Source organism: Tauraco erythrolophus, chromosome 6, assembly GCF_009769465.1.
Source record: "Tauraco erythrolophus isolate bTauEry1 chromosome 6, bTauEry1.pri, whole genome shotgun sequence".
NCBI lineage: Eukaryota > Metazoa > Chordata > Aves > Musophagiformes > Musophagidae > Tauraco > Tauraco erythrolophus.
The window spans coordinates 48,208,487-48,233,392 of NC_141470.1; the positions used below are offsets into that span (position 1 = coordinate 48,208,487).

A 24,906-nucleotide genomic window follows, 5' to 3' on the forward strand; every position below is an offset into this window, starting at 1 on the left:
TGGAAAGAACATCAGGGAACTGGCGTACACACTGCACTAATAGCCTAGCAGGCCTGCTTGTCCTTGCAGCTGCCTCAGAGCTATGGCATAATCATCAGTGCCACGGATATAAGCAGTAAGAGCTGGTCTCTGACAGAAGACAGCTTAATCCCAACCCTTGTTGTGTCCCACAGGTCTTGCAAGAGCCAGTCAGCAACCCTGCCACCCCTTGCAATGACAAGATAATTACTACCTGGGACAGCTGATTTGTACCTCTTCCTTACGCCTAGCAGCAGTCTTGCACAATTTGTGATAAAGGTCTGTCTAGAGCAGAGCTAGGTGGTTCTGCCATAGCCAGCAAGACACAACCAGCTCACTCCCATACACTGAAAATGATGGTGTTCTCATCCTTTCCCCATCCTCAGACACTGCTCTAGGTGTTTTCCTAGTCCTCAGCTGCAGACGGTTTCCCAAGGGAATACTACCAGAGATTCCCCTCAGAGCAGAATCACGCCTGTACTTTCACTGTGAGGACCTTTCAAGTGGCACAAGTAAATCCCATTTCTACTCATCCCAAATGAAACCCAACACCTGCATCACCTTCAGAGCTGAAAGCTCCCCAGGAATTCCAGCCTAGAAATCTGTAGGGCAAGAAGGGAAACCCAGAAGCCTGTGACTGTGTTACTGTGCAGGCTCAGCTGAGATCCCACTGAATGTTTTGGCAGCCAAGCCCAGGTACCAAGCCAGGGATACGGGTGAGAATTTCTGCCAGTCTGATGCTACATATCAGCTGCCCTAAGAGGACAATACCCACGGCCTTCAGAAAGGCTTTACAAACCCGTGATCTCTTGTGCCAAGGTACCGTTCATCTATATACAGATACTTGGACTGCCACATTGCTTGGACTCATTTATTGCCATCCATGTCTGTATTCAGGCTGGCGAAGAGCCCTTGCTGTTCCAGGCTCATTCCAAGTATTGTGCATTATCCTAGGTCCAGCTGGATCTTGACTATGCTGTTATAAAAGGTCCCGGTGCAGTTGGAGCCCCCAAAGACCAACACTGTGTGCAGGTTATGTTCCTCTTTGTTCTCCTTGTCCACATCCATCAGGTGGGCAGGAGTCAGGTCAAGCAATGTGTGGCCAGCTCGAGGCACAGAGCAGAGGTCATGGTGGATCACTGTGCTCCATGAAAGAGTATCTGAAGTAGAAAGCTGCTATCAATACTAACAAACCCATTCCTGGTGCAAGGGGTGAAACAAATGGACGAGACTAGGTGTTCAGAAACACCACTGCAGCCCAATAGTCACCTTCAGCTATGGAAACCGGGAGGTAAAGTCACTGACCTAGGTTGAAGACAAAGGCATCCTGCAGGGCTCCCTTGGCATTGCAGCCTCCACTGATCAGAACTTTCTGGTCCGACACAGCCAGAGCTGCGTGAAAACTGTGACCAAAACAAAGCCGAAAGGTGACTACAGCAAAACTTGCTGGGGTCATCTCAGTCAGCAAGGGGCAGTGGTGGGCAAACCAGCAGGAGACTGGGGGCCTAAGCTGCAGAATGGAAGTTAAATTCTGCTTCTCTTCTGCCTTGACTTGCTGAATAACCCTAAAAGAGCTGTTTGTTTGCCCCTACCTTGTGGTCAGGCCACAATCAGGCCTGAAAAGCACCTCACTATCTCAAAAGGAGCTATCAAAACTCCTATGTTTTGCCGTATGGAGTGAGATAGCAGGCTAGCTGGGCTTTAGTTGGATTTATGCCATTGTCCTAGTAGGCAACAGTGTCCCTTTAGGAACAGCATAGTCCTGGTACAAGAGTTTTTTCCTCTCTGTGTGTCTGTTGTACTCCAGGTACTGTGGAGACCAAACTGCTGGCAATACAGTTCACTAGCACACGGCAGAAAACTTCCCCCAGCCTGAAAGGGAGACTAAGGGGTCTGTACCCCCCCTCCACTCTACAGGCACCAACTAGGACAACACAGGAATTTCTGGTCCCACAGCAGAGGAGCCATCCACTGTATTTTGACTAGTGGGACAGAGATGCAACTGGGTCTGATCACAAGCACCATTTAAACTCGGCTTCAAAGAGACAGGACAGAGGAAGAAGATAGCTCCTGGGTCTGCAATAGGATCCTACCTGCGTGCAGAAGGCTGTCCTGCGAGGAGAGGCACTGGTGTGTACTCCATGAAACCTGACGGCCAGAGGAAAGGCAAGTGAAATGTTAAAAAAGCTTACCCTCATAACTAGACAAAAACTTGCACACTCTGCCACATCAGCAACCTGCATTCTCTGTTACCCAGCTTCTAAAAAAGCACTCTTGTTTTTCCCCACTCTGTCCCCTCTTACTTCAGAAAGGGTTTTTCTACCCCATAGTTTTCCATCTCTATTGCCTAGTCAGGAGTTTTTATAAGATTAATGCTACCTTCCCATTGCGCATGCCTCATTCCCCAATCCCTGCCTTAGAACGGACCTTCCCAAGGCATCCACCTGGCACAGACTTTCTTACCCAGATCCAGGATGTGCATGTCGCTGAGGTAGAGAGAAGTCCTCTGACCCGCAAAAATCAGCAACTTGTTCTTCAGTAGAGTAGCTGAATGCCTGGGCAGAGAAGAAGCAAGTGAAGAAAGCATCTTCAGCAAGTTCCCAAAACTGACGTTTCAGCCTTGGCGTCTGCTATTGGGCTGCCATAGCTTCAGTCTACACCTGCCTCTACCCCCAGCCACTGCAGCCCAAGGACAGAATCCCATCAGGATTCATGACAGGAGGTACTGTGAGTCACATTGCTCAAATCATAGCTCTATCTTAAGGAGCAAACAGTGGAGAACAATCACCTAATATTTAGGAAATTACACGGGGATGGGAGGGAAGGTGAGCAGAGATTGTCTGCTCTATTTTGGAAGGCTGGAACAAGACCACTCTCACCCAAGCCTGGGCAGAGGCCTCTCCCCTTCTGAGATGGGCTGATACCAAATTTCATGCTCTGGATTGAAGACATAGAGGACATTGCTGCAGGGTCCAACTGCAACTGATGCCTTTTTGGGGAAAGTCCCTCCAAAAACAAAGAGCTCTTTGCGGTAGATAGTTGCACTGTGGTAGGCGAGCACTGGCATCCTCCCTTTGGCCTGGAAAAAGTTCAACATACGTTTGTTACAAGAAGTGCACAAGTTGCTGCATGACCTATGGCAAGGAGCCCACATCATGCAGCGAGTTCAACAAGTCTCAATTTTCACTTTATTGGCTCCCCAGCCAGGTCTTGGCCACACAGGCAGACAGTACATCCTTTGAGTACTCTGCACCACCAGAATGCTCTGACGAGAGAAGGAAGTCGGCTTCCTACCCCAGCCTCCTCAGAAGACAACAGAGAACAGAAAGATCTCATCCAGACTTACTCTGTAAAAGCCATCTTTTACTTAGCCAGGAAAGAGACAGTCCCTTGCTGACAGGGCCCTCTCCAAGGACATGGCAGACAACTAAAGAGCTCAGAGATCTGCTGTGCTCAGAGCAGTCTCTGATTTGAGAAGACGAGCTCTTCACCCCAGCATCCAGTCCACCTCTCAACAGCACCATATAAAATGAGAGGCCATTTCCCTCTGCTGCTTGTAGGGTACCTCCCACCCACAACCTCAGCCAGTCACAGCACTCCCAGCAAACATTTTTTCACCTTGCTCCATTCATTTTAGGCACAGCCCCTGGGTTCTGCCAAGCTTGTGCCTTTCAACATAGCCTCCTTATATCTGTCAATCTCAGCTAAGCAGCTCAGACAACCTGCAACAACAGTGCACCAAAGCTACTGGAGTAAGGATAGGGGCACATCAATTGCCACGTTCAGGCAGGACCTACCACCCCTGCTGTGCTTTTGTCTTTGAAGAGCTGCAGTACTTACAGCCACAAGAAGCCATTTCCAGGTGACTGTGTCCAGAATGTAGATGCTGCTGTAGTCTTTGTCCTCCCTTATGCCCCCAAAGATGTAGATACGCTTGGTGTCTGGGTCGTAGGTGGCTGTGTGACCATGCAAGCACAATGGTTTGGCATTTTGTAGCTGGAAACCCACTGGAAGCCAGAAATCACTGTCTGTGGGAGCAACATCAGACACGTGGTGTCAGAGTTAAACGACACTCTTTATTTCTCCAGATTTAAAGAACATGTCATAAAATCTCTACTCAAGACCTTGCTCCCTTCATTTCCTCCTCTCCTTTGATTCAGGGCTAGAGGTGACTTACAGCAATGTTTCTGTGTAAGGAATGAAGGGGAACACTAACTGGGTGGGGAATAGTAAGATGGAAGAGAGGATCGGTGAGGTGCAGAAAGCTGCAAGGCACTGGAGTTTTATCTCACGCTTCCCCATCAGTCACCACACACAGACTGCAAACCACACTGTTGCTTTTACGCCTTAGAACTCCCCCAACTCTTTCCAGAACTTATACCTTAGCTCATAGAGGGCTCTCACATACAACCCCACAGCCTCTCATGGCATCCTAGGCTGTCAGCTCAGCCTGGTGATCATGTTAGGAGATGTGACACCTTTGCTGTCCCCTCCCTATGCACAGACCTCTGAGTATCCCCTCCCATCTGCAGAAGTTGTCCTTGAGTCCCACTTCCCCCATTGCCTTTGAAAGCCCTAAAGTCCCCACCAATTTCCAGCTTCCAGAGTGCATCCTTGCAGGACTGCTGATTGACACCTTCTCCACCGATGAGAACAGCTGTCCCCAGGTCACTGAGGCACATGGCATGGCACCACCGTGGGCTGGGACTGCCTGCAGAGGGGGGAGCACAGGGCTGTGAGCAGAGTCAGACAAGACACCCCCAGCTTTCTTCCCTCCTGGGGAGAACAAGCCAGCTGAAGGCCCAGAGAGGAGAAATGGGAAGGCAAGGACCCCAGGTCCCTTCCCTCTGGGGTGGCAAGAGACACAGCTCCCTGAGAAAGATTTTCTGTTGGCTTTGGGGAATAATTGCTGTACTAGGAGAGGCATCGCTAGCAGAGGGAGCCAGCAAAGAGTGTGGCTGGATGTAGGACACATACAGGCTGTCACTTCAGACAGGCTTGGATGCCTCCTATTGATTACCCATCCCCAGAAGGGATATCCCAGCTGTACTATCCGCCTCTATCACTCTATGTGAGGGAGGGCTACCCAGGGACAGCTTATTAGTGCCTAAGATACAGCAACCAGAAGCCTGGAGCTGCTTCCAGAGATATTCCTTGTACTGCTCTGTTCCTCCTCCTTTCCTCTCCCAGGCCCCTGCAGTTGGCTGCACAAGCTAAAAAATACTTTTTAATCGAAGTCCAATCCATGTCTCACTCTTTGCCTCAAAGGGCTATGCACCCAGAGGTGTCCCTGAGATTCAGAGGGGCTACAGAAGCGTATTGGAGAGCCTGACAGTACTAGAAGCACCTATACTAAGGGCAATTGCATGGAGAGGAACAGTATATACACACAACCTACTTGTTCTTGATCACTGGGGAGATAAAAGATGAAGCATGAGAGGCCTGTGACATTAAAGGGAATGGCATCACTGAGTGGCTGAAAAGACAAACCAGAGTCTAGGAACCAGATCCTGACCTTGCAACTCCTCCACCGCCAGATCTGCAGAGGAAACACAGAGATGACCCATAAAGAAAGCAGTCAGCAGACGTGCCCCAGAAAGCGCTCAGCTCCATGGTTTAAGAGCCCTTTGGCCTTCCTTCATCTAACCCCCAGCACAAAGCTACCTCACTGCAACAAACAAGGTGCAAGATCAAGAATCCCGAAGAAAGTGTCATCATAAGAAATGCAGAAGACAGGTAAGAGCAGGGCACATGTCCTTTGACTGCCATCATGCTGTCACCATTGCATTTTTCCCCTCTGATGGAAGTTCATTTCCCTCCTTCTCACACTGCCTACAGCAGAAGTGACTTTACAGGAGCTCTATTTGCCTTCATGAGAAGCAAGCCAAGTCCCAAGAAGTCACTTCACACAGGGACCACTTAGTGATTGTCAAACATTTACACACAAACTTGGTCACACCCTGGAGCTGACTTGGAGTTGATGCTCCAGAAGAGCTGAAGGTTTTGTTTCCAAACGCCTTGGCAGCTACTTTCTGACTACTGAAAAGTCAGTACAATTATACTAATTATATATATATATTCCTTTTCATATTCTCTATACTTTCATAATAGCCGACATCTTCTGTGGACCAAGCAGCATGCTGTTAGAAGGGGAAAAAACAGACTAATGGAGACGTTACAGAACGTCACAGTAGGTAACTTCCTTGTGCTTCAATTTACACTTTTCTAAAACAAGGCTAATGACACTTGCTTTTGTTTATAAAGCACTTTTACTCATATGAAGAGATAGGATGTTATATTAAGGTACAGAGCATTGGTACTAAGAGTATCTCATGTCCTATTTCTGGCGTTTTCCCAACAGGCAAAAATTCATCAAGCAGTTATCCAGCACTAAGGAGCAGTTCTCAGTATTTCGCAAGCCAAGACAGACAAGCCCATCTTGCCTGGAGGTACACAGAGAAATGGACTGGGAAGTTGCTGACAGATTGTTCAGACAAGACCTGTGAAATAAACCTGGAAGGTGCCAGAGTTACCTTCTTCATCAAGATCTCTCTCGGATGCTGTAGGTTCAAATAAAACTTTCCTCGGCTTCTTGGGGTGGACAGGACTCTTCCTCCAGGACTCTCTGGGTTCCACCTCGCCAGATGGTGCCTTCAGGGCACAGGGTACCCCCAGGGTCCTCAGTGGTGGGCGGACGTCTTTCCTCCCAGGCTTGGATGCTCTAGCAGTCATCTCTGAGCTCTGACTCTTAACCTGTGATGAAAGTCCCAGTCAAATCCCTGAAGAAAAGGACCTGAGGCCACTGTGATTTGCCTGTTACTGGGCCAGAGATCAGTTTCACATGGTGACTGTTTTCAGGATCATCTTCCCGCTGAGTCTTCAGGGCCAGCATGCCAACAGTATCAGCCACAAAATGCGTGCTGAACAACGCAGCTACCTACTGCTATACACTCAGTGGTCCACTTTCAGACTGCTGGCTGCGAGAGGCACAGCCAGCACAAGGCAACTGGAAAGGCAGAAAGGCCGTCTGTGCTAGGAGTAACCAGGCTGATCGATCATCCCACTGAGGGCTGTTAAATTCAACCCTTCCAAAGGCGTTCCAATGGAGAATACCACTTTCTTTAGCACAAGTGAATCTTCAGCTCCAAAACTTGCTTAGCCAGTTCTCTACTAAGAGAGCAGCAGCAAATGTTTCTGATAGACATCAGCTGAGGGAGAAGATACTAAGGAAAGAGTGAAATAACAAGAGGAAGGCTCTGAGATACACATACCGCAGTAGGATCCACCAGATCCTGGCCAAGGGGCATATCATCTGCTGGGAGCACTGGTGACTGGGTGGTCTCCGGGATGAGGAAGAGGTGGGCGGGTGTACTGCTGGAGACACCTCGGAGCAGCTGCAGCAGAAACAGCAACAGTGAGAATAAAAGGACATGACAAGTGTGCTGGCCTCCATTGACAAAGGGTGAGCAAAATGACGTCTTGCAAGGGACAGATTCCCTGCAAGGGAATACCCCAGCTTTCATCTCCAGCACCAACAATGAACAAAAGCAAAGCCAGGCACTGGATGCTAAATCCAAGGGCTTCAGCGCAAGGTAAAACAACTGTGTAAGTACCACAGACACAGGACAGAGTGGAACTGGAAATTAACTGCTCTCTGCTGCCCATCTCCTGCAACACATGAGGTGTTTTGGCAAAGCTGTGTTTAGGGAATAGGCCTGGAGCATGACAGAGGATTTAGGCTCAGTGCAGACATGCATTAACAGATCCACATGAGGCAGCTCTGCCTTGGAGTAGTAAAGATAAGGAAAAGGAGAGGATGGGAAAGGAAGTTCTGTGGTTCAGAAATGACAACATTCAAGACCCAGTGCAGAAGGAGAGTAGGATGTCGGGTCTTTTACCTGTCCATTGACAGTCAGGACAAGCTTCACAGAGTTGCCTTTGTCCATCTCTTTCAACGAAGCCATGAAAATATCTGTCCTCCAGTCACCTTCCCACACCAGAGACCTGCACAGGGGACCATGAGTTTTCAGCCCACAAGTGACACTGACCAAGGAAAAATCCCTGCTCCCACACTAGCTGGCAACACCTCAAAGCCAAAACAGATCCAGCCCTGAAAGTAGCCAAAAGGAAGCTGAAAGCATTACTTAAGAGAAACACCATGGTGGAGGACCAGCAGATCTGAGCAGCTTTGTAACACCACCAGCAGAACCAGGCAGCACCACAGAGCAGAAAGCTTTTCCAGGACACCCCTCCTGACACCCCAGCAGCCCCAGCTCTCGCCACAACCTGCGGGTGGGCTCCAGTGTGCCGACCCACTGCGGCATGACGCCCGGGGACACCACCACATCCACCGCAACGCTTGTGTCCGGAGAGTAACAGCTCCAGTCTCCCAGCGCGAACACCACCAGCTGCTTTGGTAACGGCAGGGGCAGCCAAGCCTGGAAACCCATCTTGCTGGACTGGCTGCCAGGGGAGGGAAGAACCAACAGCAAACAGAGATAATAATCAAGGAGTAAAATGGAAGGTCTAAAACATATATGTAGAGACTTGAAAGGAGAAGGCGGAAGGAGACGGTTTGCGTCGTTTAAAGAGGACACCGCACGTGGATGCGATGAAGCAAACGAGCAGTAGCCTGGGAAGGCAGCGCAGCCATGCGGGCAGGGCAGCTCCAGAGCGGCAGGGCACGGCACGGCACGGCACGGCACGGCGAGGCGTGCAGGTGACGGGAGCTCACGCCCAGACGGGGCCGGCGCGGCCCCACCGCTCCCTCGCAGCCCCCGGGGCAGTCGCTGCCGCGGCAGGGCCGGTCCGCACCTGTCGAGCCGCCGCGGGGGCTCCTGCAGCGCCCACAGCACGTAGAAGGCGAGGCCGCTCTCCGGGGCGCTGCTCGCCGGCCTAGGCCGGGCCCGGCGCCAGGCGGGCAGCATAGCGGCGGGCGGGCGGGCGGGAGCACCGGCCGCGGGCTGCCGCCGTTAAGGCGCCGCGGCAGAGCTGCGGGCGGCTGCCGGCCGTCCCCCGCCCCCGCCATCCCCCACCCCCGGCCTCCCCGCGGAGGCACCTGGCGGGGCCCGCCCTGGCCGCACCGCCTGGGTCAGCCTTAGGAGCGCCCGCGGCCCCAGCGCCCCCGCTCCGGGCAGTGCCCGCGGCCGCCGCGGCAGCAGGGAGGAGGCCGGGAGAGCACGGCCGGCGGCTCCGGCTGTCCGAAGCCAGGCCCAGCCTCACCACCGCAGCAAAGTACGCTCATTGCTGGAGCCCGAGCCACGCATCCCTGCGCAGGGAGGGATAGTTTGTTTGCCGATTCATAAGTGATTGTGTCTGTACACATCTCTTGCAGCTGTCAAAAAGGAGCAGGTGTGAAATGTGCTGCTCTTATTCCACAGTCAGGGCTACCACCAGAAGAAGACAGGATGGTGGCAGATCCTCCTTAAACAATAATTAAATCTGTGTATGCGTTACTACAGAGACTCCACTGTGTATCCAATACCACCTGTGTAACAATGAATAGCTCTGCTAAACACAAACCTGCTGTTGATAATCAAACACTGCTAAAAGCAACGACAGGACTTCAGCAGCCCAAGAATGGTATTCTCTGTGCGCAGCTGAAACAGGGAAGAGTCACTGGGCCAGCAAAGTCTGCTGCAAGACCTTCACCGAGCAGCTTGTCATCAGCACATTTCTGCTGCAGCCCAACCACAAAAATTACAGAAAGAGTGGGAAAGAATTAATGCTGTGAAATTTCACATCACTTCCCTGCATCCCCATTAAGTTGCTTAGTTTTCCTCTTGGCCATATGCCTGAGCCAAGCACAAGGACAGGGATTCATCACGAGTGCATGGTAGACAAGTTGCTGTAGTGCTGTTTCTCTGCAGTGGTCTTAAAACGAGATGAAATGTCTTTTAACTTGGCAGTCATCTACCCTTTTGATGAACTTGCTTTATGATTGCTCCTGCCCATCAATTATTTATAAAAGTGCTCCAAGGAGACACAGGATTAGAAGAGAGACAACTGAATTTCTGCAGCACTTGTCTTGTTATTAAGCTCAGTAGGACAAGTGAGGAAGGATGGCTCGGGCTGCAGGTATCATCCTCATTTTGACCAGCTGGTGCTTCCTTCAGGCCGTGTAAATATAGATTTCACAATAAGATAAAGTTGATGGGCAAGCAGCTATGAGGAGCTATGAAGGGCAAACACTTTCTTTTAGATAACTTAATCAGTACCTGGTAACTGAAGAGATGTTTTTAATCTTTCAGATTGAAAGCTGAAGTAACAGAATAGCTAGCTACAGGGTATCTCTGCAAACAGAGGTGGAAAGTACCAAAATGAAGCACCAGAGGGTAAAGCATTCAAACTCTACCCATGTCCATGGTATGAGCTTGGCTACTTGCCTGTTCCTCTCCAATTCTTCAGGTATTCAGTATAATCTCAAGCATTGCAGAGAATTTGAAGAATTAGAAAAAAAAAGAAAAATCCCAGCATGTAATTTTAAGACAGAAAATTTCCTGGCTAGAGCCATCACCATCAGCTGACAATGGAGCATTTTCCTATCCCTTTGCAACCAGAACGTCCAGTGCACTGCAAAGTACATTTTGAGTATTTGCCTCATCTTTGCTCATAACACTGATTTTAATTGTATTCTTGTTTTGTCTCCTCTTTGCCCATAAAACTAAGTTTAATTGTCTTTTTATTTTGTTGGAAAGCCTGTAGTCCATTGTTTCATATCAAGACACTCACTTGCTTTAAAAAGAAGACAAAGTTCTTGGTTGCATAGTGAAAAGTTTATTTAAAGGGAATAAGTTCCAATATACTATTACAAATCAGCCACAACACATCAAATATAAACAATACAAACCAAGCATAGAAGGAATGCAAGCACACTATAAATACAGTCTTCACATGTGCCCTTCAGCAAGAGGTTCAGTGCCACATTTTGTTAAAATATCCTCTCCTCTATTTAGAACTCGTATCTTGGGAGGACATGAAAAGCAAACGGTTGGCACTAAGAACTCCACTTTGAAATCACAAGACATCAAAAACATCCACTTCACATAGATAAGGACTGACAGACAGCCATCACAGTTCACAAGAACATAGGTCTGAAAAAGGTATGACCAGCTACAAGATGCTCCCCATTGAAAGACTATGCTAGCAGCTTGGAGCAGTGAGTTGAGAGCAGACTGCTTCCCTCTGAGAAGAGCAGACAGCCACCAGGGCATCCTGGAGGTTGCAGGGAGACCATCTCCAGCTATTTATCATTTCCAAACGCAGCGCCTAAACTTGAGGGTTTGCCTAGCATGTCAACCTGGCAAAGCCTTCTGAGCTTAATGGCTGCCATCCAGCTTCTTGCCCAAGGGACTTGACTCACCAGTCCAGATGGGCTTAGACCAGATAACCCTCACTGATGGATCACAATATCATTCTTCTCTCCCTGCATGATAAGGGGTACATTTCTGGTGATGAAGCTTCTGAGAAGGCAACAAGTAAAATCCAGAAGAGAATGCAGAAAAGCCAAGGGGAGTCAGACCCATCATCCACCTGACCTGATGTTGTCTCTTCAGCTGCAACAGCACCAGCATTTCAGAATAAGTTGCCACAGGCTCTTTGGAGGCAAATATGGAATAACCCCACAGAAAATTCTCCTTCTAGCGAGATGTATTTGAACTCTGCAGTTTCATATACCTCCTAAAACTCTATTTAGTTGGTATTTACTGCAAATCAACTTATTTAGATAAATGACTTAGCACTTTGACTCCTGCTAAACTCCTGGCTTCTTTCACAGTCTAATTAGCCAATGTATTTAACACAATCAGTTCCCAGTTTTTCATTCTACCAATTGAGATGTTCTGCTACATCTATTATCACATCCAATATTTTCCCAGACACAAGAAAAGGAGAAATAGTCTTTTCTTTCACACTTGTAGATAAAAAAAAAACAACTTTGTTGCTTTGGTCTCTTATCCAGCCTCAATACACATAAGCACACGCCACTCACTGGATTCAGACACTCTTTTTAGAGAAGGTGATTAATGGCCACAAGGAACATTTTTCTATGCCTACCTAATGTTCCTCAGGTTTAGCATCAGCATATCAAAAAGAGTAGTCCTCTGGTGTTCCTCGATATCTTACAGCAGCACATGATTTTGAAAGGCTAAGATCTTATGGTGCCAGGAAACTCAAACACCGTTCTACTACTCATCTTACAGCAACAAGGCATTCTAATGAACAGCTTAAATCTCCAGGAACAGCCTGAAGAGGTTCTAATGTCCACATGGAGGCCTGTGACGAGTGGTGTTCCTCAGGGGTCAGTACTGGGACCAGTGCTATTTAACATCTTTGTTGGAGACATGGACAGTGGGATCGAGTGCACCCTCAGCAAGTTTGCAGATGACACCAAGTTGTGTGGTGTTGTGGACACGCTGGAGGGAAGGGATGCCATCCAGAGGGACCTTGACAGGCTGGAGAGGTGGGCCTGTGAGAACCTCATGAAGTTCAACAAGGCCAAGTGCAAGGTCCTGCACGTGGGTCGGGGCAATCCCAAGCACAAGTACAGGCTGGGCGGAGAAGGGATTGAGAGCAGCCCTGAGGAAAAGGACTTGGGAGTGCTGGTGGATGAGAAGCTCAACATGAGCCGACAATGTGCACTGGCAGCACCAGAAAGCAAATCGTATCCTGGGCTGTATCAAAAGAAGTGTGACCAGCAGGTCGAGGGAAGTGATTCTGCCCCTCTACTCAGCTCTCGTGAGACCCCACCTGGAATACTGCATTCAGCTCTGAGGTCCCCAACATAAGAAGGACATGGAGCTGTTGGAGTGAGTCCAGAGGAGGGTCACGAAGATGATCTGAGGGCTGGAGCATCTCTCCTATGAAGACAGGCTGAGAGACTTGGGGCTGTTCAGTCTGGAGAAGAGAACGCTCCGGGATGATCTTATAGCAGCTTTCCAGTACCTAAAGGGGGCCTACAGGAAAGCTGGAGAGGGACTTTTTACAAGGGCGTGTAGTGTGATAGGACAAGGAGCAATGGATTCAAACTGAAAGAGGGGAGATTTCGATTAGATACAAGGAAGAAATTTTTTACATTGAGGGTGGTGAGGCACTGGAACAGGTTGCCCAGAGAAGCCGTGGCTGCCCCATCCCTGGAAGTGTTCAAGGCCAGGTTGGATGAGGCTTTGGGCAACCTGGTGTAGTGGAGGATTTCTCTGCCCATGGCAGGGGGGTTGGGACTAGATGATCTTTAAGGTCCCTTCCAACCCTAACCATTCTATGATTCCTTGCCTGACCTTAGGAAGTGCCTCCCCTCCACCTGAATGGGCAGAGAAACAAGGAGAAGGAATCCCTTGGATTAATGACATTTATAGCTCTTATTTCAGACATGCTCCTCGTTCCTAAGGCACCTTGTGATAAATCATCTGTAGAGTGGTTTTAGTAGGGGTAGTGAGACAAGGAGGAAGGGTATAAGCAGTGGAGATAAAAGTGAACTCATTTAGGGATTCATTCTCTACCCTAATTCCCCACAAGAATTACTAAGTGTCTCAGTAACTAGACATGTGGCAAGGTTCACTTCTGACCCACCTCATCAGGTCCAGCACCACAATATCTGATCTGCTGCAGGCCACAGATGAAGGTTACATGCACACACACTTACATGGAGATGAGCGCACAGGGTAGAGCCAAAAAACTAGGCCTGTGGCTGTCTTTTAGACTCAGTTGCATAGTAACTCGACTTTCTTCCTAGCACCTGAAGTCAGACAACTCAGCTCTTTTCTCTTAACGCATTTTCATTTTACTTGTTCATGTAAACGGCTCATTACCAATAATAATCTATGTAACTATTAAATAGATCCCAAGCATTAATTTGCAACTAGCCTATGTCTGACACCAATAACTTTTCGAAAGAATCCGTATTACAGGCCTCCAAAGAGTCTGTGAGTAAATTACATCAGTACAAGTGGTCCCTGATTTAACCAACTTTAACTCTGTCCCCAGTAAAACACATACATTTAACTCCCACTGCTACATTACACCTAAAGGGAAAGAGAAAACAATGGAGAGCTTATGACCTCCTTTGACATTAAAAAAAATGCCCAACAGATTGTTACCATTATTATAAACAATTATATAAGCTAATTTTTATACAAGTCCTGCACTACAGGACTGTCTTACATCTCTGGCTGAACATGTAAATCTTACTTCTAGATCTAAATTATATTCAAAACAAAACAGAAAACAATTTTGTACTTTCACAAAAGCAAACCCAAAATGCAAAAGAAGCTTCTTCCTTGATATACCTTTTGAATTTTTAGACACAATTTACAGGGAGAAGAAACACATATTAAAAATCTATCTGAAGTCTTCCTTCCACAGAAACAAAGAAGGAAATTTCCTTTCTTGAAGATTAATTTCCCTCTCTGAAGTGCAACTGCCTTTTTAATTCATTTTCTTTCTAGACCCAAGGTCTAGTTCCAAAGGTCTCCAGTTAAAAATAATAAGGGTTTCCATCACTGCCTCAGCCAGATAGCAGGACTGGATAAAAATACAGGAGATACATCAAACTGAAAAAAAGGATGCATGAGAGAGAAAGATTACTTCTCTGAACCAACTATGGTTTCGATTTTGAATGGGAATGGCTGCTGTAACCACTAGCCACACAGCCACGCTACTGGATTTATCAGAAAATGAATGAAGACTATATATCCTTCCAAAGAGAAGTTGTCACTTGGATAATGAATCTATCTGATTCAGAATGATATCTGAATATCTGAGAAACAACACTCATGTAATGTGGAAATTAAAAGAAAAACAAACTAAAAAACAAAATTATGCTCTACAACTGTGAAGCTTGTTTCCTGCAGATGAAATATTCTGTGCTTAAAACTATCTTGTGTTAATAAGAGAACCAGATACATCTGGGAAACTTAAGCAGTGAAATAACACACACAAAATGCTTTCAGTTCCACTGCAGCTGGCCCATCTGTGGGCATACTGCATTTGCAGACCAGGCACAGGCTGACACACCATACTCAATGCTGCGGTTGGGCTTTAGTCCATGAGACTAGGAGATGGGCACAGTTCCAAACAAGTGACCTGAGCCTTATTAAAGGCTGGTCCACACTTCAGAAAGCTAGAACTGAGCAATAGGATTATCATCTACAGTGCAACTTATCTTAACTAAAACCATTAACTAATGGCTTGGAAACTCACACATACTATTTATGTGTCAGTGAGTGATCAAAATTGGTTGTGAGGCAAGCCTTACTAACTTCTTACAACATCACAAAATGTATTTTGAACTTTAATATGACAGGAGGGGGAGGTAGCTGTGAGTTAGCAACGCGGAGGCCACACTATAAGGGAAACACTTTTTTAGTGGAGATACCTCACTAGCCTGTGGTAAGCCGTGTAATAAAGGATCAATAATTCCGTAATATCTAAAGTACGTACAGGTCAGAATTCCCATCGTCATCATCAATAAATCCTAATTCGGAAGTGGAGAGGGTGCCAGACAGTGCATCATGCATTAACCAGCAAGTGTGTACAGAGTTCTGCAGATCTCACAGCAAAGGACCAAAAGCAGTCATTGAGTGGGGCAGTGCTGACAGTGTGGTCACACTTAAGGGTCTTTCCTATCTTTTTCTGTTTAGTGTCTAGGAACTTGATAGACAAAGGATGAAAAAAAAGGAGAGCATCTTACCCAAGTTGCTCAGGCCTGATTCAAGTGCTGTGCAAAGGCAACAGGATGGTCCTTCATCTCTCCTGAGAGGCTAAGGAAGGAATAGCCCTCCCCAAGCTGCTAAATGAAAGCATCTTACTCTGACAGATACCAAACCCTACTGTTCTGTCTCCCTGCAAGGTTGTCCTCTGACCCTGCTTGAATAAGGCAGCTTTGCAGTTCCCCCCCTCCCCAGGTACCTGCTCTCTCTCACTTTTGAGAGGTGGCTGTTTTCTCCCTGTCTCAGGGCCCAAAGCAGCACCAACTCTGCTCCCTGCCTACTCACACAGAAAGCCACTGTGCACAACCAGTGTTGTCTGCATTTCCTTTCTTCCTGCTCCCAGCTTGGGCTGCTCTACTGTAGACTGACTGCGCTCTCTCTTACCATTTTGATCTACTAAGTGCTCTGGGGCAGTGAATAAGTAAGCAGAGATAGTTAAAAGAAGAGCTTCAATATGGAGCAAATTGCACAGCACTACAATATAGCCTTAATAGGAAACACGTGGCCCTCCTACGAGAGTGAAATCTTTGGCTTTAGCTGCCCCAAAATCATTTTCCATCATTCCCTCTCAATAGAAGAACAGACCAAGTAGAGGTGCTTTACCTGGAGGATTTAAAAATAAAAACTCAGAACTCTACTAGAATCACCATGCAAACAGCCATTTTGTGTCTCTGCAAAGAGGTATCAAAATACAGCAGTATTCTTAGAAAAGAGAATGATTTCAAGTTAAAAGTATTAAAATAAAAACCAGTTACAGATAAACATGATTTAAAATTCATCACTGAAGGATTAACTTAATCCTTGTTCAACTCCGCCGCTACTTGAGCACAAGGTCATCACTAATGCCATCGCTAGCCACCAAAACATGCCAAGGAACTCCATCCTTTACCACACACGGTCAGGGTGAGCAACAGGCTTGCTGATTCTGGTTCACAGAAAGGACTGGTTAAATCCCACACCTTCCGAGTTTCTGAGCAGAGATGTTCTTTTCTAACAATACCTTTGCAACAGCAATGGCGGCTGAGAAGCTATGCTTCTCTGGGGAGCCTTTTCCTTGCTACAATACAGCGTCATCCAGCTGGCAGCAATACCAGTGACCCAACATGCTGCTACTAAGAAACATTTCCTGTATATTTATTGGTTGTACTCCAACCTTTTGGTATTTATTCAGCACAGCAGTAAGTAATTTCTTCCACTCCACATCTGGATTACAGAAAAACTTCTGGTGGTCACTGAAGTTTTAATCATCTACGTATCCCTACAATCAACAGGTGTAACATCTAATTCTGAACCTGCAGGAAAACCTTCTTATGGACTTCTAGGAGTGCACCTTCCCCCCAACCCCTTTCAAACCCACACCATGACTGCTGTGTGGGGCCCGTCTGTTGTAGCATGGCTTAGCCACTGCAGCGTGGGCTGCCACTGGCCAGCTGCACCCCCACCCACACGAGTGAAGGAAGCACTGGCTGCTGGTGACACGTAGCTGTGGTAGGTGATTAGATTATCAGTGACAAGGCGACAAGCCAGCTGTGCTTTTGTCTCATGGCAGCTGACAGCTGCCCTCTAGTGATGCAGATGCAGCAGGAGAGTCGGAAACGTGATTCACAAAATAAGAACAGATCAAGAATATTTTCACTTCATGTTGTACCAGGGCAACAGATCGAAAAACCACAACCACCTGAACCTGGCCTCCGAGCATTTACTGGCTGTGACATGAAGGCCCAGCCCGATGCCTGCACAGAGCAGACCTCCTGACGCTTTACAGAAAGAGCAGCTGCCTGTGGACAACCAGGCAGTCACAACTACCTTTCTCCACTGGAACAGCGGGGAACGAGGGTGTGGGGAGAAAACAGTTAGTGTCTGAAGAGGAGCCAGCAGAATTGTGCCTTGGTTCTGTCACACCTCAGTGCCGATCAGGCAGTACAAGGGCTGGGTGGCAGCCTGCTACATTCACCATTACCCGCCTGCCATCCTGGCCCCTTCCCGTTTCTTCAGCTAGTATAATAGACATGAAAGAACAGAGTCTTATTGCGGAGGAGAGAGTACGAGTTATCAAATTTCAGCAAGTAGATGCCCTCGCCTGGGTACTCATGGCTGCCAGCCTGCACCTCCCGATGGCTATTCCTCCGATATACGGGCATGATCTCTCCGTAGCGGTTCCGCAGGTAGCTTTTGGATCCCCTTTCCACGTCACCAACAGGGGCGAGTCCTGAATGGGAGAGAGGAGACAAGCAAGTAGGTCAGAGCCAGTTGAGCCGCTAGGCAGTCCAGAATGCAGTAGAGGCATGCAGACATATGGAAGGTTCACTCTGATAGCATTACTCACAGCGTCTGCTCTGATCTTTCTGCAAATAATACCCACGAAGCCCAGCTTTCCTTATCGTGACAAAGGACATGCTGAGAACCAGTTCTCTTGGAAATACTGATGGGACAGTACCCACTTGCCTGCCAGCCTGGTCTTCTCTCCCTGGACTTACCTTTAGATACCTCACTGCTTTTACACACACAACAGTGGTCCAGTGATATAGACTTGAAGTAAAAGAAAGGCAGGAAAGCTCTTAGCTATAACCTTACTGTGTTTGTGTCCTTAATTCACTTCTCCAAGAGGATTCCTCATACAGGACCCTAGCTCTCTTTGAAGAACCTGCAAAATTAATTTCAGACACCAACCTCCCAGCTACACTGGTCACACATACACTCAATCCACAGAACAGGCAACATCGCTGTGTGTTTCACAAGTACAAAGACACAGGTAGCAATCCTCTCAAATGCAGTCAGCAGGAGCTTCTGATGTACTGGGGGAAAAAAAAACCCAACCAAACAAAAAAAACCCAGAAACAAAACCTTTTTGCTTCTATTCACTACCAGGAATTTCTCAGTCTGAGAGGCTAAGAAAAACAGTCAAGTTAAAATTTCAGACTCTGATCTTTTATCAGCTGGAAGTTGAAAAAGGGAATTCTGACTTTATTTTTCAACGTGTTCAACATGTTCAATTTTAAGAACACTCTTGGAGAAGGACAGCCATTGAAATATGCTGAAGCAGGAAGGGCTAAATGCTGTCTCATCACAGCCTAACCAAGAACACAAAAGGCTGCAGAGATAACAAGTGGGCTGAGTAAACAAAGTAGATGGAAATTACAGCATCTGACAGACTCAGCAGCATGGTGACGAGCACCACAAATTAATCCTTACAAGCTCTCCACTAACCTTCAATTTCCTCCTCCTCTTCTTCATCCTCCTCATCACTGGATTCGCTGACCTGAACAGTAATGGCAGTGCTAGTAACTGTGGTCCAGTCAAAATAGACACCAAACCCGATGTCGTAGTCATCCGTAGCAAACTCCCAGCAGATGCATTTCCCATCAGGATGGGTTGGCACACGGACTGTCACCACCTCGCCTCGCTTCACCACCATCCGGCCATTCTTCTCCTTTCCCATCTTGGCTTTGAATTCTTTCGTCTTCTCAGTGGTCCACATGGTGGGTGGAGCAAGAGGGGGAGGCTGAGCTGAAACAAGGGAAAAGATCGTGAGCTCACCTGACTTTTCACTACTGACAAACTGTTATCTGAAAACAGTGAAGCTATTTCTGGTAAGTCTTTTGCATTCTGGAGCCTGCTCCCAGAAGCCTTGGATGTGAAGATTTTCCACTCACTAGCCAGGAGCCCAAGTTTCCAGCAGGAATTGGCACTATCTCCAAGACAGCTTCTGTTCTCCTCTAGTCAGGGAAGGCACTTAAAAAGCAGCCCCAACAAGTGTTTTCCTTTCAGGACTCACCTTTCCTCTGCTCCCCAAGGAGGTCTGCAGTCTCCAGTTCAGCTGAAAGGATATCCACAGCACCAGTGTGATCTGACTGAATCATGACTATATCCCCTGCTCCTTGAGGTACATGGTAGTTGGTTACCCGAACAATAGCTTCCTGCATAAAGCACATGAGAAACATTGTCACAAAGACCATCATAGTAAGAATGTCCCCAGCTGGATTTAAAACAACTCACTAGTAATTCAAAAGTCTTTCTCAAGCCAAGTCAGACCCTGCAAAAGCTTCTATTAGTTAAAAAGAACTGGCTGTCTCAGAGACACTTCTCTGCATTATTTCCTCGACAGCGCCAAAGTCATGAATTTTGAAGACAAATGCTGCATTTGACAAATTGCACATCTGCGTCTCACAAATTGCACATGCCTTGGCCTCCCCGGGAGTCCCTGCGGAGGCACGTCTTTGCATCTGCTTCAGAGTTAATTGTCACCTCTCAACGAAGCAACAGCCTTACAGATTTAGCTGACTACTCTTGGAAAGAATTTCCAAGACACAGTCTCTCTAGGGAGAACTTTTCAGCTCTGTGCGCATCTAGACTACAGCCACAATCAAACTGTTACTTGCTGTGTCCTAGTTAAAAGTCCATCTGGTTCCCTAGGGCCAGCCCTCTCTCCTCATATGTGCACAGCTCCTGAGCTGGGTGCCACTTGCACAGGTTTTCCCGACTGTATCTGTAATGCAAACAAATTGGCTGCTCACCAAAAGAAATAAAAGATGGCAGAGACACTTTCAGTTCTCTCTTCCATAAACCTGCACGAAGGGAATTCCCAGAAGGCCCAGACAAGAGGCAGAAGGTGAGAATAACCTTGAAGCCTTAGCGAGCCAAGAACTGCAAGGAAGTGAGGACTAGCTGACCACACAAGAGGGATTTTGCAGATCAGATCAATAACGTTTACCTCCTGCTAACGTATAGAAAAAAATGTAACTGAATCTACATTAATACTACCCTTAATGCCTCAGTCCCATAGCCACAAGCACAGCAGTAGGATGGAAGAACCATTGCTGCATCTCTGTCCTTGCTTTCAGACATAAGAAACACTCACGTACCTCTTTGAGGGACTGGATTTGGTCAGGCAGCTTCTCTTCTGGTTCAGCCACTTCCTCCAATGTGTCAGCCTCTTTCTTCGAACCCTCTGTCACACCCGCACTCCCAAGCGATCCAATCTGCAAGCTTTCAGAGGAAGAGAGCACTATAACTCAGCGCTTGCACCCAGGGCACAGCCAGCAGAGGAACTCAAACTGCTCTCGAACTCAAATTCAAATGGACTGAAGGGAACAAGCTTCTGTGGTCAGCACCTGCCAACTGCATAAAGAGTGCTTTGCACCCCAGTTCTGCCCTCATCTCCACACGACTATCCTCCACATGAACCAGGGGGAGCAACTTCAGTGAGATACTCCTCATTTACCACCCCTTAGACAGCAGTAATTCGCTGCATTTGCCCCGCAGCATGCTAGCTCACCAACACTGTACTAAGTGCAGAAACCAGTGGCAACTTTTCTGCTCAAGAAAGGACAACTTCTTTTATGCCAGCTACTACATTTCATCTGCATATCCCATCAGAGGTCAAATGGATCAGTGAAAGGATTCAAAACAGTTTTGACAGCTATCCTGAAAATGCCCTCTATGTAAGTGGCCCATTATGCCTTTCCTACTAGAAATCCCAAGAGATACATGGAGCATCCAGGCGTCTCTCTGCCATGTTCAAATATGCTGCACAGACAAGCAACATGTAAGACATACAGCAGTAGCACAATAATAGCAAAGAGGTCCAAGTACTGCACTGTGACAAGAGGAGATAGACATGTTATAACAAAAAGAAAGGTATGTAGCAGGAAAAGAACGGGCAAGAAAGGAAACATCTTTGGCATTCATTCTCTGTTGAGGCTTTTCTTCTAAATGATATTAAAAAAAAATGCTGTGTATCATCTATAGCGGGAAAGAGTTATCATCCCAAATGAACTCAGATGGATGCCAGAAGAATCTCCTGTTATACTCTCAGATACTATGTGAAACTTCCACGAGAAGCATCCTAGCCCTTAAGAACAGAAATAGTTGCCCTTTTAAAAAGCAAAACCTTCTCACAGCACTATAAAACCAGCATCAACTGCCTTGGTCTAAAGGATCAGAAACATGAGAACACAGCAGTAATGGAAAATATGTGAATTTCCTCAAATGTCTCTTTTCAGAAATGAGAAATATTCTCATCAGCAAGGGAGCAGAGTATCAGTATAGTATGGAATGGTTTTAAAAAATAAATTTTAAAAATACCATAGACAGCTCAACTCACACATTACTTGCTGCATCTATAGAGGACTAGAACAAGGCAAACATGGCTTTTGTTTCCAAATCTTTACTCCTATGGGGCTATAAGGATTTTATCCAGAAATAATGCCATTTCTTACTTAAATTCTCTCAACAGTGTTATTTCCTTTTCTAGAAATGGCAAGATAGAACAGAAAGTCTGCAAGAACAACTCAAATGAGCTGAACATCAGGATACACAAAACGGCAGCAGATGGACAATATAATAAAAGAAAGGTCACTTGAAAAGGACAATTTCATAAAGGAAGAATTCTTACAGTGATCCGTAACAATTTCTCTGGCAGCCCAGGACAAATCTGGACTTCTATGCCACCGTTTTCCAGCCCACTTGCATTTTAGCTTAGCAATTGCATGATCACACCTAGAAGGGCTCTTCGGTCACTTGCTACCATAGATGCAACACATCTGCTCAAAAGGCTCTCCATCAACATAGGAGCTAACAGCTTGGGAATGTTTTCCTCCAGACACCACTGAAGTCCAAGAGTCTCACTGAAAGATCAGAGCTACACAAGTTTTATAAGCAGATTTACAAAGACAGAGTTCAGCTGATTCCCCCTCCAACAACCCTTTTGGACCACCTCCGTCCCTTTCAAAGGAAATCTAAGACAAATTTATCAGGTAACATCTATGAGTATCCAGCATCTACTTTGGCCATTTTGCTCACAGTCTATACCCATCTCTTAGAAGAAAATTAGAGGACACAATAAAGAGATGGAAGAACACATTTAGAATCAAGAAGGCTGTTACAGATGTCATTACCATCAAGCCAAGATGGCATCAAACTGCGGTTTTAGTAAGTAGGTGGGTTTTGCTGTAGTTTTTGTTTTCCCCTCTTTTTCAGTGAGGTTGTGGTTTATCTACTGTCTGATGTAATTAACTCACACATTTCTGAAATTGCATCCTGTGCAACAAATGTATGATGGCAAATGGAACTCCACTGCATACGGTATTAGTGCTTGTAAGCAATGCAACAACTCAGCCACAAGCACCACATGCCCAAAAGATAATAACAAGCCAAACACCTGATAACAGGGTTGATCAGCAGCATTAATGAAGGAGTGACACAAAAAACAAAGGGTGAAGAAAAAAACCCAAAACACTGTCAAGAAAACAGTAAAGATGTTTTCTTGCTCAGCTTCCACTAGAATTATAGACAGCGGGAATGCTTAATTGTTAAAGTACTCTTCAGACAGGACAGAGAAAATCTCCTGCTGAAAGTTTACTAGCTCTTACAACGGACTACAAAAACTCACTTGGAGTTTCTCCAAGCTGAACGATTCTGTGATTTGAATAGCTGAGACATGAACTACTCTTCATCATTTCATAAGCTTTAAAACAACCTTACGCCTACAAGCACAGTCTCTCCTAGACCAATTCCGGTATATATGTGTCCCAAAGCAGACAATTCAGTCTCCAGTCCCTTCTCTTTACCTGTACAGAATCAACTGCCAGACTGTCATGCATGTGGGCCACAATACACAAAAAGATTTTCCTACCTGCTCTGTGAAGTACTAGACTCCAAAGAATCAATCAGCTGACCTGCAGGCTCTGTCTTTTGGGCTGAATCTTCATTTTCTAAAAACAAACAGAATATACAGAGAGGTAAAATAAATTTCAGTCTTTAGAATACACAGACAGGAGGAAAAACTACAGCCAGCACCTAGACATTGACAAGGTCACATGGCTATGGAATGAAGAGCTGTGCCAACCAGTTTTTCATGTTATAAGCTGTATCTAGCACCTTACAGAACAATTTTTTTTTTCAATCATCTCAACCCTAGGAAAGGGAGAACAAAAACCCATGCATGTTTTTGGTGCAGAACCACCCTTAGAAGCAGGACTTATTCAGGAACCACCAACCCTAGCTTTAGAAGGACAGAGGGCGGCCAAACTTCATCATGTAAAACTGGGCTGACAAAGCCCTGGAAAAAGCAATCATGCAGCGGTTCCCACAGGGCACTGACGAGATGGAAATTCCTAGGTCACTGCTAAAACGACTGTCTATAAAGATGGCTCCTGGTCTTCCCCGAGTCTCCTGAACTCTGGGAAAGCTCTGTCCCTGTATGACTGCGGTATGTGCTCCGCAGCCCCGCTGTCTGATTGCATTAAGGCAGTGAACTGGGCATGGACAAGTTCCAGCTTTTGCAGCTTTCTGATGATACATATGCCTTACAGCCGCTGGCCGTTTCGCAGAGTCAATTCGGAGCTGCGGGCAACTCCATCCCACGGGCATACAGCACCAGGCCCCAGCCCAGGCAGGGACCGCACGGCAGGGGCAGTCCAGCTCCCAGCTGGACGAGGCCTCTTTTCACCCTAACAAACCTCTATCAGTCCTCACTCTTTCCGCTGCAGGGAAGAAACCCCGGGAGCTGTTACTGGAGCGGCGGGCGGGCCGGGCACCCCGGGAGGCTGCCGTGGTGCGGGTCCTCCCCGGGCGCCGGTGCCAGCCGCAGATGGGCGCGCCTAGACACCACAGCCTGCCCCGTTCCCCCCAGCAGCCAGCCCACCCGGTACCGCAAACATTGGCCTAGGACTAACCGCCGATGCTGCTCTTCGCAAGGGGTATCGTGTTTTCACCGAAACAAACCGCCCCCGTGGAAATACGGCTCCTCCGGGAGAAAAGAGGAAACCCACCACGGAAAGGAAACTCACGACACTCTCCCTGGCCCTAAGGCCAACGCTAAAACTACGCGCCGCCGGGCCTGCCGCCTCATCCCCGGCGGCCCCTCAGGCACAGCCTAGCAGCCCGCCCCGCCGCCGGGGAAGCTCCTCCTCAGGGACCCCGCTCGGGCTGCAAGCGCTCGCCATCCCCGGAAAGGAAGCGGGCAGGCGGGGAGCCACTCCCGCTACCCGCCGCGGTCAGCCCGGAGCCCCCCTCCCCTGCCGAGCCAGTACCTGAGGGGACCTGAGGCGCGGGGCCGCCGCGGCCGCCCGGCGCCCCGGCAGCCGGGGGCTCGAAGCGGGAGCCGGCGGCGGCGGCCAGCACGTCCGACATGGGGAGGGCTGAGCGGTCAGCCGGCGCGCGCGGAGCCGAAGGCGGCAGCCCG

General features: G+C 47.5%; 2 protein-coding genes across 4 annotated transcripts; both read right to left on the reverse strand.

Annotated features, from left to right (window-relative positions):
• Window positions 1-780: 780 nt before the first annotated feature.
• LOC104375095 (uncharacterized) lies at window positions 781-9,262 on the reverse strand. Of its 2 annotated transcripts, none has more exons than XM_086613160.1 (13): window positions 9,211-9,262; window positions 8,833-8,965; window positions 7,917-8,022; window positions 7,290-7,412; window positions 6,552-6,771; window positions 5,534-5,557; window positions 4,607-4,729; window positions 3,859-4,046; window positions 2,898-3,097; window positions 2,482-2,573; window positions 2,112-2,166; window positions 1,324-1,421; window positions 781-1,178 (listed from the first exon to the last, which is right to left on the reverse strand). In XM_086613160.1, the coding sequence occupies exons 1-13, from the start codon at window positions 9,260-9,262 to the stop codon at window positions 964-966; spliced, it is 1,629 nt and encodes a 542-aa protein (XP_086469286.1). In that variant the 3' UTR covers window positions 781-963. The 2 variants fall into 2 exon arrangements, with proteins under 2 accessions (XP_086469286.1, XP_086469285.1); XM_086613159.1 differs by lacking the exon at window positions 9,211-9,262 and adding an exon at window positions 8,305-8,481 and having other exon boundaries at window positions 8,833-8,945.
• Window positions 9,263-13,060: 3,798 nt separating this feature from the next.
• TMED8 (transmembrane p24 trafficking protein family member 8) lies at window positions 13,061-24,854 on the reverse strand. Of its 2 annotated transcripts, none has more exons than XM_086613729.1 (6): window positions 24,788-24,854; window positions 23,356-23,434; window positions 20,585-20,708; window positions 19,498-19,639; window positions 18,930-19,229; window positions 13,061-17,931 (listed from the first exon to the last, which is right to left on the reverse strand). In XM_086613729.1, the coding sequence occupies exons 1-6, from the start codon at window positions 24,852-24,854 to the stop codon at window positions 17,714-17,716; spliced, it is 930 nt and encodes a 309-aa protein (XP_086469855.1). In that variant the 3' UTR covers window positions 13,061-17,713. The 2 variants fall into 2 exon arrangements, with proteins under 2 accessions (XP_086469855.1, XP_086469854.1); XM_086613728.1 differs by having other exon boundaries at window positions 24,755-24,854.
• Window positions 24,855-24,906: the final 52 nt, after the last annotated feature.

Excerpts from the sequence above, each read along its gene's own strand:
- LOC104375095 (XM_086613159.1), bottom strand. The coding sequence starts at position 8,945 with ATGCTGCCCGCCTGGCGCCGGGCCCGGCCTAGGCCGGCGAGCAGCGCC. Across the intron at positions 2,167-2,481 it reads CATGCACATCCTGGATCTGG|GTTTCATGGAGTACACACCA; the intron begins GTAAGAAAGTCT and ends TCTGGCCGTCAG. Across the intron at positions 1,422-2,111 it reads GGACAGCCTTCTGCACGCAG|TTTTCACGCAGCTCTGGCTG; the intron begins GTAGGATCCTAT and ends TTTTGGTCACAG.
- TMED8 (XM_086613728.1), bottom strand. The coding sequence starts at position 24,854 with ATGTCGGACGTGCTGGCCGCCGCCGCCGGCTCCCGCTTCGAGCCCCCG. Across the intron at positions 19,640-20,584 it reads AAATCCAGTCCCTCAAAGAG|GAAGCTATTGTTCGGGTAAC; the intron begins GTACGTGAGTGT and ends TGCTTTATGCAG. Across the intron at positions 17,932-18,929 it reads AGAGGAGGAGGAAATTGAAG|GACTCGCCCCTGTTGGTGAC; the intron begins GTTAGTGGAGAG and ends TCTCCCATTCAG.